At 25.8% G+C, this 12552-nt stretch overlaps 1 protein-coding gene across 1 annotated transcript; it reads right to left on the reverse strand.

Annotated features, from left to right (window-relative positions):
* Nucleotides 1–490: 490 nt before the first annotated feature.
* On the reverse strand, nucleotides 491–6070 carry LOC150075708 (iripin-2-like). The gene is made up of 2 exons (XM_090388625.1): nucleotides 5116–6070; nucleotides 491–1488 (listed from the first exon to the last, which is right to left on the reverse strand). Exons 1-2 carry the CDS (start codon nucleotides 6068–6070, stop codon nucleotides 491–493), a joined length of 1953 nt encoding a protein of 650 aa, XP_090244751.1.
* Nucleotides 6071–12552: the final 6482 nt, after the last annotated feature.

Raw genomic sequence — 12552 nt, forward strand, 5'->3', positions numbered from 1 at the left:
ATTGAAATTAGATTAGAAAGGTTAGTTAAAAATTAGAAATTGAGAAATTAGAAATTAGAAATTGAAATGAAAAATTAAAAATTAGAATATTTTAGAATTTCTCGGATTTAATATCTCTTCTTTATTTTAGAGTGTCTCTGATTTAATATCTCTACTTTATTTTAGAGTGTCTGATTTAATATCTATTTTAAAGTTTCTCTCATTTAATATCTCTACTTTATTTTAGAGTTTCTCTGATTTAATATCTCTACTTTATTTTAGAGTTTCTCTGATTTAATATCTCGACTTTATTTTAAAGATTCTGTTTTAATATCTGTTAGTTTCTCTGTTTTAATATTTGGAATGCTAATAGTGAGTAATAGAATACAAGAAAAGAATTGAGAAAGAACGTTTATATAAAGTACTTTTTATTTCATTTTATTTTTAATTTGCTATATTTGCAAATCCACATTCTTATTTTACTAGATTTGTTTAAAAACTTTTTTTTAAATTAAAGTTCGTTTATCCGACCGATAAATAATATTAGTTTGGTTTTTTTATCAATTATAAAAAAAAGAAAAGGGTGATTAGCAATAAATACGTTTGGTCGAAATGAAATGGAATCTGTACAAACGTCCTCACCGGTAACTGCGGCAGCTTCGGTTCCTTCTTCGCTTACTTCGATGAAAGTTTTGTGAATTAGTTCTGGAGATATCAAATAAGAAGTATCGAAAATACCACTAAAGTTACATTTACCGGCATATCCAATTCCCAATGATTCCGTGGAAATTTTTTTTGTGTATCTCAATTTAAATTTTGGAAGTGCAATAGTTTCGATTAACTCGTCTCGAAGATCTAGTGGATCAAATAAATTTTCTTTCAACGCAGACAAACCATCTAATTTATCGGGAAGGAAAATCAACATATTTACTCTATTTCCTTCGTAGGGAAGTTCTAAAACGGTAAAATCTCGTCCACGGCCAAATCGAAAATACGCATCTTTCATGATCATCGTAGGTACCGATTTTTTTTCGCAACCGTTGTTGAAGAAATCTGCAAATAAAGTTTCCTTTTTGTCGAAGGGTTTTGCCCAAATTGTTTTGAAATATAGTACGTTAAGGAGCATTAATATTGTTTCGGGATCGACGGATTCTAATATAGTTTGAATTTTTTCTCTAGATTTCTTTTTTACCCACGAATTCACCATCGACATCGTTTCTTCCTCATTGGCAAAGTTAACTTTTTTAACATCTGACAAGTAAAACTGTTCTATTCCTTCTAAATATTCTCGATTAACATCGACATCACTTATTAAAATAATATTGGCAATGTCTAAAACCTCTTTTAGTTCTATTATGTGGTTGAAATAATTTTTCTTTATATCTTCGTTAGATGTGTTGTCGTCGTATTCTAAAACATGCTTAATCTGCGATTCTGTTTTTCCCCGTGCACCTTCGAGCAGTGTGTGTAAAGCGAGAGTAATACCGAATGGAGAATAAAACAAATTTCCTGTGGAATCCGAAACGAAATAACGATATAGATATTTATTGACAAATAATCTTTTATCGACAACAGGCATCTTGATTTAAACTAATAAAATCCAAAATCTGACAAACGTTTTTATACTAAATCCGATTTTCATTTTAAATCATTTTTAAAAATCGATTTTTTTTAATAAAGATTTAATCTTTGGAAAGTAGGTTACTCGGTCTCGTTAACTATTACCGGGTTGATAATAATTTTTTAAAAAGTCGCGATAAAACCTTATCAACAACACGACAGATTTGATAATTTTCCATCTTTTTTTGGCAGTAATTTTTGAATTATATTTTTTTGATACGTATAACGGTAGAAAGGCTATTCCTTTCGAAGTGAATGATTTTGATAAGGTATACATTTGTTGATTTAAATTTTCAATGTAAAATCGACGACACATGTCAAAATAATCATTAGGGTCTAAGTTCTTACAAGCTAAATCATCCACATAAATTTGATCCCAATACGGATATTTAAATTTTTGAAAATATGGTTCGATCCAATGAAGGTAATCCATAAAACAAGAATATTCATTTTCAGAATTTTTTAAAAAAACAAAATTAAAAAAATCATGAAGATACGTAGAATGGTATTTTTCGTTAGCAGAAAAAATCAATAACGTTTCGTTACGAGTTTCAAAAATAACACTTTTTGTAATTTCATCTATTATCACGTAATGTGGACAAAAATTTTTGGATTGGCAATATTCCATCAACTTCTCAAAGGTTGGAATAGAAGGGAAATGTATTTCTATTATATTGTTTTTGGGAAATATGTTGAAAAGAATACAACTAATTGTAATTCCCAAAATTTCGAAACATTCAAAATCATTTAGTAAAATATCAAATAAGTTTTCGAAACCATTATTTAAAATAGAAATTAATCTTCTGTATTCAGAAATCACATTGTATCTAATACGAACACGATATCCTTTATATATCAGTTTAGTGTATTGGAATACAGGATATTCTATTGGCCTGAACGATATTCTTTTGGCCTGATAGTCTTTCGGCATTGTGATTAGCATTGTGATTATTGGCATTGTGATTATTAACCAAAATAAATATTCACACGTATCCTCTTATACAGCTCGTAATCTAGGAAATTAAACACGCTACCAAATGCAGCACAGTTCAACCACCAAAAGAACATTATAAATGTGTCATCATGGACGATTGGGATACAGTCTTAGGTACATCATTAACTGCAGCTTTATGTTAGGTTAGGTATTGATTTCATTTTATATAAAAAAACACTGGGTGCAGTCTTAGGTGTCTCAAATTGAAATTAAATATTAGAAATTAAAATTAAAAATTTGAAATGAAATTAGAAATTTGAAATGAAATTAGAAATCGAAATTAGAAATAAAAAATTACAAATAAAAAATTGAAATAAAAAATTACAAATAAAAAATTGAAATAAAAAATTACAAATAAAAAATTAGAAAGGTTAGGTTAGGTTAAATTAGAAATTAAGAGATCAGATCGTTCTATTTAAAAAAAATATTAAGAGAGATTAAAATAGAAACTCTAAAATAAAGTAGAGATATTAAAACAGAAACTCTCTTTCTCAAAATGATTTTTGTGGATAGAATTTGTAGATATCAAATTCTATCAAAACAAAAATTGTACAAGGGGGAAATAAGTGTTTATATATATATATATATATATATATATATATATATATATATATATATATATATATATATATATATATATATATATATATATATATATATATATATATATATATATATATATATATATATATATATATATATATATATATATATATATATATTTATATATATATATATATATATATATATATATATATATATATATATTTATATATATATATATATATATATAAACACTTATTTCCCCCTTGTACAATTTTTGTTTTGATAGAATTTGATATCTACAAATTCTATCCACAAAAATCATTTTGAGAAAGAGAGTTTCTGTTTTAATATCTCTACTTTATTTTAGAGTTTCTATTTTAATCTCTCTTAATATATATATATATATATATATATATATATATATATATATATATATATATATATATATATATATATATATATATATATATATATATATATATATATATATATATAATATTATATATTATATATTATATATATTATATAATATATATATTATATAATATATATATTATATAATATATATATTATATAATATATATTATATATATTATATATTATATATTATATATAAAATATATATATTATAATATATATTATATATATTATATATTATATATTATATATAAAATATATATTATATATATTATATATTATATATTATATATACATATTAAAACTTATTTCCCCCTTGTACAATTTTTGTTTTGATAGAATTTTTTGATTTATAGAATTTATTATAATCAGAAAATTCCATCCACAAAAATCATTTTAAGAAATGTTTCTCTGATTTGATATCTGTACTGAGTTTCTCTGTTTTACTTTATTTTAGAGTTTCTCTGTTTTACTTTATTTTAGAGTTTCTCTGTTTTACTTTATTTTAGAGTTTCTCTGTTTTACTTTATTTTAGAGTTTCTCTGTTTTACTTTATTTTAGAGTTTCTCTGTTTTACTTTATTTTAGAGTTTCTCTGTTTTACTTTATTTTAGAGTTTCTCTGTTTTACTTTATTTTAGAGTTTCTCTGTTTTACTTTATTTTAGAGTTTCTCTGTTTTACTTTATTTTAGAGTTTCTCTGTTTTACTTTATTTTAGAGTTTCTCTGTTTTACTTTATTGTTTTACTTTATTTTAGAGTTTCTCTGTTTTACTTTATTTTAGAGTTTCTCTGTTTTACTTTATTTTAGAGTTTCTCTGTTTTACTTTATTTTAGAGTTTCTCTGTTTTACTTTTTTTTAGAGTTTCTCTGTTTTACTTTCTTTTAGAGTTTCTCTGTTTTACTTTATTTTAGAGATTTTAATTTCTAATTTTTAATTTCTAATTTCATTTTTCCTAATGTTTAATTTTATAATTTTTCTAATGTTTAATTTTTAACTTTTCTAATGTGTAATTTTTAAATTTCTAATTTCAATTTTCATTTCTAATGTTTAATTTTTAATTTCTAATTTCAGTTTTCATTTTAATTTCTAATTTATATGGCAGATGTCTTTTAAAAGATATTTAATTTTAGTAAAGAAAGATTTCACAAAAGCAGTTTCTTTCTATTGCTAGAATGTTGCTATCTTTCTGTATATGTAGGGGGCACTTCTCCTAGTACATGCAAGCTAGCTACATTTACAGAAGGAGTGCTCCCGAGATATGGATTAAAATATTTGGAATGCTAATAGTGAGTAATAGAATACAAGAAAAGAACAGACAAAAAACAAGTACTTTTTTATTTCATTTTATTTTTTTTTAATTTGCAAATCCACATTCTGATTTTATAAAAAACTTTATTTTTAATATTTAATTGCCATAAAACATAAAATTAAAGTTCGTCTATCCGACCAATAAATAATATTATTTTGGTTGTTTTATCAATTATAAAGAAAAGAAAAGGGTGATTAGCAATAAATACATTTGGTCGAAATGAAACGGAATCCGTATAAATTCCCACACCGGTAACTGCAGCAGCTTCGGTTCCTTCTTCGTTTATTTCGATGAAAGTTTTGTGAATTATTTCGGGAGATATCAAGTAAGAAGAAGTATCGAAAATACCACTAAAGTTACATTTACCGGCATATCCAATTCCTAATGATTCCGTGGAAATTTTCTTTGTGTATCTCAATTTAAATTTTGGAAGTGCAATAGTTTCGATTAACTCCTCTCGAAGATCTAGTGGATCTTCGAATGAATTTTCTTTCATAGCAGACAAACCATCTAATGTATCTGGCAGGAAAATCAACATATTTACTCTATTTCCTTCGTACGGAAGTTCTAAAACGGTAAAATCTCGTCCACGGCCAAATCGAAAATATGCGTCTTTCGCGATCATCGTAGGTACCGATTTTTTTTCGCAACCTTTGCTGTAGAAATCTGCAAATAAAGTTTCCTTTTGGTCGAAGGGTATTGCCCACGTTCTTTTGAAATATACTACGTTAAGAAGTAGTAATATTGTTTCGGGATCGACGGAGTCTAATATAGTTTGAATTTTTTCTCTAGATCTCTTTTTTACCCACGAATTCGCCATCGATATCGTTTCTTCCTCATCGGTAAAGTTAACTTTTTTAACGTCTGACAAGTAAAACTGTTTTATTCCTTCTAAATATTCTCGATTAACATCGACATCAATTTCTTGTCTTACTAAAATAATATTGGCGACGTCGAAAACATCTTTTAGTTCTATTAGGTAGTCGAAATAATTTTTCTTTATATCTTCGTTAGATGTGTTGTCGTCGTATTCCAAAACATGCTTAATCTGCGATTCTGTTTTTCCACGTGCACCTTCGAGCAGTGTGTGTAAAGCAAGAGTAATACCGAATGGAGAATAAAACAAATTTCCTGTTGAATCCGAAACGAAATAACGATATAAATATTTATTGACAAATAATCTTTTATCGTCGACAACAGGCATCTTGATTTAAACTAATAAAATCCAAACTCGGACAAATGTTTTTATAATTTTAATAATAATAATTCAAAATAACAATATTTCTATTCTCCATTCAATTTCAATTTATTTTTTTCAAAATTTAAATCGTCGGAAAAGTATAAAAAAGTAATTGCAAACTTAAAATAAAGTATATCGTAATCATGAGTAATTCTGTCACGAGTAATTCTGAGGAAGAAACAATCTTTAATAAAGAATCAAAGGAAGAACCATTGAAAACAAATAGAGAAAAAATAGGATTGAATAAGTCTCAAGAACAACAAGATGAAACAATATTCAATAAAAAATCACCTAAAACAGATGAGGTAAAAGAAGAATCGAATAATGAGGAATTTGAAAAAATTGAAGTGACTGACGACGAATTCGACGAACATGAATAGGAAATGAATGAAACACAGATTTATTAGAACAATCAGAATTACGAATATTACGTTCTTACCGGTTATGGCAATGGGCTTTCAAAGAATTCGTTTTATTCAGACATACGATAGTTACTAAATTATTGATTTTCATCGATTAGGACACTAATGTTTCGGTCAACTAATTTGTAAAAATGACTCCGTACCTTACGATAACCTTCGTTACCGGGTCGATAATAATCTTTTAAAAAGTCTCGATAAAACATTATCAACAATACGATCGATTTTATAATTTTCCATCGTTTTTGGGCAGTAATTTTAGGATTGTATTTTTTTGATACGCATAACGGTAGAAAGGCTATTCCTCTCGAATTAAATGATTTCGATAACGTGTATATCTGTTCGTTCATATACGTAACGTAATATTTACGGCACATTTCAAAATGATCGTTAGGATCTAAGATACCATCGTCAAACTCCGACCAACAAACTTGATTCCAATACGGATGTTTAAATCTTGGATGTTCGAATCTTGGATTATCTGGATCGAGATAAGGTAACCAAAGAGAATCCACCAAACAACAAAATCGATCGATAGAATCTTTTAAAAAAAGAAAAGTTACACGATCGTCAAGATACGTAGAATGATATTCTTCGTTAGCAGAAAAAATCAATAACGTTTCGTTACGAGTTTCGAAAATAACATTTTCTGTAATTTCGTCTATCATCACGTAAAACGGACGAAAGTTTTTAGATTTACAATATTCGATCAACTTCTCAAAGGTTAAAATGGATGGTAAGTGTATTTCTATTATACTCTTTTTTGTTAATATATTCGAACGAATACAACTAGGTGTAATTCCCAGAATTTCAAAACGTTCGAAATCCTTCAGTAATATATCGAATAAGTTTTCAAAAGTATTATTTAGAATAGAAATTATTCTTTTGCATAGAGAACTATAATCGGATCTAACGTGAATATAGGTTCCTCTGTATACCATTTTTCCATCCAGTAGCATACCCAGTTCAACATAATCTGGAAGATCCCGTGTTGGAAGATACAGATCCTCCGGAAGATCCAGTGGAACATCCAGTGGAATATTGCTATCGTCTTTCGACATTATTTTTCAAAATCAGAGTTTCACGTAGGTTTTGGATCCTGAGTATAAATCGTCTTCTCCTGTTTTGAGACTTGCAATCACACGCGTTTGCAATCACACACGTTTGAAAAAATCAACACGTTTGAAAAATTGCTAAATTGCCACGAAAAACATATTAAAACAATTTCAATGCTATCCTAAAGAGAAGAAGAGCTACTTGATTCTGAATGACCGAAAAATGTTTCGGGCATTGTAATAAGTAGGAGAATCGGTTAAAATTCATTTGTGATATAGGGTACTACTATTTTATTTTTTGTCGATCGGTCTTTTGTTAACTAATTCATAAAAATGACTCCGCACTTTACAATAACCTTCGTAATAATCTTTTAAAAAGTCTCGATAAAACATTATCAACAATACGATAGATTTGATATCGTTTTTGGGCAGTAATTTTAGGATTGTATTTTTTTGATATGTATAACGGTAGAAAGGCTATTCCTCTCGAAGTAAATGATTATTAAAACAGAAACTCTAAAAAACTATTAAAACAGAAACTCTAAAATAAAGTAGAGATATTAAAACAGAAATTCTAAAATAATATTAAAACAGAAACTCTAAAATAAAGTAGAGATATTAAAACAGAAACTCTAAAAAATAAAGTAGAGATATTAAAACAGAAACTCTAAAAAATAAAGTAGAGATATTAAAACAGAAACTCTAAAAAATAAAGTAGAGATATTAAAACAGAAACTCTAAAAAATAAAGTAGAGATATTAAAACAGAAACTCTAAAAAATAAAGTAGAGATATTAAAACAGAAACTCTAAAATAAAGTAGAGATATTAAAACAGAAACTCTAAAATAGAGAAAATAAAAATATGTAGAGATATTAAAACAAAATGCTTTTTGTGGATGGAATTTTCTGGTCTAAATCAATAAATTCTATCATATATATATATATATATATATATATATATATATATATATATATATATATATATATATATATATATATATATATATATATATATATATATATATATATATATATATATATAAACACTTATTTCCCCTTGTACAATTTTTGTTTCGATAGAATTTATTGATTTAGATCAGAAAATTCCATCCACAAAAAGCATTTTAAAAAGAGTTTCTGTTTTAACATCTCTACTTTATTTTAGGAGTTTCTGTTTATTTCTACTTTATTTTATAGGAGTTTCTGTTTTGACATTTTAATTTTAATTTTTAATTTCAATTTCAATTTTAATTTTTAAGTTTCTGTTTTAATATCTGTACTTTATTTTTAGAGTTTCTGTTTTAATATCACTACTTTATTTTTAGAGTTTCTGTTTTAATATCACTACTTTATTTTTAGAGTTTCTGTTTTAATATCACTACTTTATTTTTAGAGTTTCTGTTTTAATATCACTACTTTATTTTTAGAGTTTCTGTTTAATATCTCTACTTTATTTTTAGAGTTTCTGTTTTAATATCTCTACTTTATTTTTGGATTTTCTGTTTTAATCTCTACTTTATTTTAGAGTTTCTGTTTTAATATCTCTACTTTATTTTAGAGTTTCTGTTTTAATATCTCTACTTTATTTTTTAGAGTTTCTGTTTTAATAAGAGTTTCAGTTTTAATATCTCTACTTTATTTTAGAGTTTTTGTTTTAATATCTCTACTTTATTTTAGAGTTTTTGTTTTAATATCTCTACTTTATTTTAGAGTTTCTGTTTTACTATCTCTACTTTATTTTAGAGTTTCTGTTTTAATATCTCTACTTTATTATAGAGTTTCTGTTTTAATATCTCTACTTTATTTTAGAGTTTCTGTTTTAATATCTCTACTTTATTTTAGAGTTTCTGTTTTAATATTTCATCGATTAGGACAGTATTTGTCTATTTTTTTGTTGATCAATAATTTTGTTAACTACTTTGTAAAAATGACTTCGTATTTTATAATAACCTTCACTACCAGGTAGATAATAATCTTTTAAAAAGTCTCGATAAAACATTATCAACAGCACAATAGATTTGATAATTTTCCATCTCTTTTGGGCAGTAATTTTTGAATTGTATTTTTTTGATACGCATAATGGGAGAAAGGCTATTCCTCTCGAAGTGAATGATTTTGATAAGGTATACATTTGTTGATTCAAATTTTTAATGTAAAATCGACGACACATATCAAAAAAATCATTAGGTTCTAAGTTATCACAAACTAAATCATCCACATAAATTTCATTCCAATACGGATGTTTAAATCTTTGAAAATATGGTTCGATCCAATGAAGGTAATCCATAAAACAAGAATATTCATTGTCAGAATTTTTTAAAAAAACAAAATTTACAAAATCGTAAAGATACGTAGAATGGTATTTTTCGTTAGCAGAAAAAATTAATAACGTTTCGTTACGAGTTTCATAAATAATACTTTCTGTAATTTCATCTATTATCACATAGTATGGACAAAATGTTTTGGATTTACAATATTCTATCAACTTCTCAAAGGATGGAATAGAAGGTAAATGTATTTCTATTATATTCTTTTTTGGAAATATGTTGAAAAGAATACAACTAATTGTAATTCCCAAAATTTCAAAACGTTCAAAATCATTTAGTAATATATCAAATAAGTTTTCAAAACCATTATTTAGAATAGAAATTAATCTTTTACATTCAGAAATCAAATTGTATCTAATATGAATATGATATCCTTTATGTTTCAGTTTTCCATCTGGTAGACTGAAAACATCATAATGTATTGGAATACATGATGTTCTTTTAGCCTGATAGTCTTTGGACATTATGATTATTTACCAAAATAAATATTCACACGTGCCCTTTTATAGAGCTTGTAAATTTTTATATTTCTTACCCAATTTGTCATGTCATAATTTGTTTTTTTAAAAACCTTCATTTGTCATGATCTGTATTTTTCAAAATTATCATACGATTTCTCCCCTCATATTTCTTCAAAAGTATTTTTTCTTTTTAATTGATATAAAAAAATGGATGCATCTGAACGATTGTTAAATCGTGTTGATTTAATAACATTACGCGTAGATTAGGATAAGTACTGTTGATCGGTCTTCTTAACTAATTTGTAAAAATGACTCTTTACTTTATAATAACCTTCACTACCAGGTCGATAATAATCTTTTAAAAAGTCTCGATAAAGCATTATTACCAACACGATAGTTTTGATAAGTTTCCATCTTTTTTTGGCAGTAATTTTTAAATTGTATTTTTTTGATACGCATAACGGTAGAAAGGCTATTCCTCTCGAAGTGAATGATTCCGATAAGGTATATATTTGTTCATTCAAATTTTCAATGTAAAAAAGACGACACATATCAAAATGATCATTAGGGTCTAAGTTATCATAAACAAAATCATCCACATAAATTTGATCCCAATACGGATATTTAAACCTTTGAAAATATGGTTCGCTCCAATGAAGGTAATTCACAAAACAAGAATATCCATCGTCAGAATTTTTAAAAAAAACAAAATTTACAAAATCATAAAGATACGTAGAATGGTATTCTTTGTTAGCGGAAAAAATCAGTAACGTTTCGTTATGAGTTTCAAAAATAACACTTTTTGTAATTTCATCTATTATCACGTAACACGGACGAAATTTTTTGGATTTACAATATTCAATTAACTTCTCAAAGGTTGGAATGGATAGTAAGTGTATTTCTATTATATTCTTTTTTGTAAATATGTTCGTAAGAATACAATATGTTGTAATTCCCAAAATTTCAAAACAATCAAAATCATTTAGTAACATATCAAATAAGTTTTCGAAACAATTATTTAGAAAAGAAATTAATCTTCTGCATTGAAAAATCAAATCGGATCTAATATGAATATAGGATCCTCTATATGTCAATTGTCCATCTGGTAACATAGGAACAATCGGTACGTATTGGAATATTATCACCCACCTTATATATGATTTATATTAATATGATATATTAATTTAACCAACATGATAATTTTGAAAATTACAGATTTCATGTCATGAAAAAAAAAATAACGTGACAAATTGTTGTAATTTTCAAAATAATCATACGATTTCTCCGCTTATATTTCTTCAAAAAGTGATTTGTTTTTTTTCACGTATAGATTAGGATAAGTACTAAATCATTGATTAACCTCTTAATTTTTTGTCTTTTTTTGTTGATCGCGATCTTGTTAACTAATTTGTAAAAATGGCTCTTTACCTTATAATAACCTTCACTACCGGGTCGATAATAATTTTTTAAAAAGTCTCGATAAAACATTATCAACAACACAATAGATTTGATAATTTTCCATCTTTTTTTGGCAGTAATTTTTGAATTGTATTTTTTTGATAGGCATAACGGTAGAAAGGCTATTCCTCTCGAAGTAAATGATTCTGATAAGGTATATATTTGTTCATTCAAATTTTCAATGTAAAATCGACGACACATTTCAAAATGATCATTAGGGTCTAATTTCTCATGATAAAATGCATCCCAATACGATTCCAATATGGATGTTTAAATCTTGGAATATATGTTTCGACATAAGGTGAATTAAGGCAATCCACCAAACAAGCATATCCATCGACAGAATCTTTTAAAAAAAGAAAATTTACAAAATCATAAAGATACATAGAATGGTATTCTTCGTTAGCAGAAAAAATTAATAACGTTTTGTTATGAGTTTCAAAAATAACATTTTTTGTAATTTCATCTATTATCACGTAAAATGGATGAAATTTTTTGGATTTACAATATTCGATCAACTTCTCAAAGTTTGGAATGGATGGTAAATGTATTTCTATTATATTCTTTTTTGTAAATATTTTCGAAAGAAGGCAACTAGTTGTAATTCCCAAAATTTCAAAACGTTCAAAATCATTTAGTAATATATAAAGTAAGTTTTCGAAACTATTATTTAGAATAAAAATTAATCTTCTGCATTCAAAAATCAATTCGGATCTAATACGAATA

This window comes from Mastigoproctus giganteus, chromosome 14 (assembly GCF_048544385.1).
Source record: "Mastigoproctus giganteus isolate SK-2022 chromosome 14, ASM4854438v1, whole genome shotgun sequence".
In the NCBI taxonomy this organism is placed as follows: domain Eukaryota; kingdom Metazoa; phylum Arthropoda; class Arachnida; order Uropygi; family Thelyphonidae; genus Mastigoproctus; species Mastigoproctus giganteus.

Excerpts from the sequence above, each read along its gene's own strand:
- LOC150075708 (XM_090388625.1), bottom strand. The coding sequence starts at position 6,070 with ATGCCTGTTGTCGACGATAAAAGATTATTTGTCAATAAATATTTATAT. Across the intron at positions 1,489-5,115 it reads CGAAGCTGCTGCAGTTACCG|GAAATTTGTTTTATTCTCCA; the intron begins GTGTGGGAATTT and ends CGGATTCCACAG.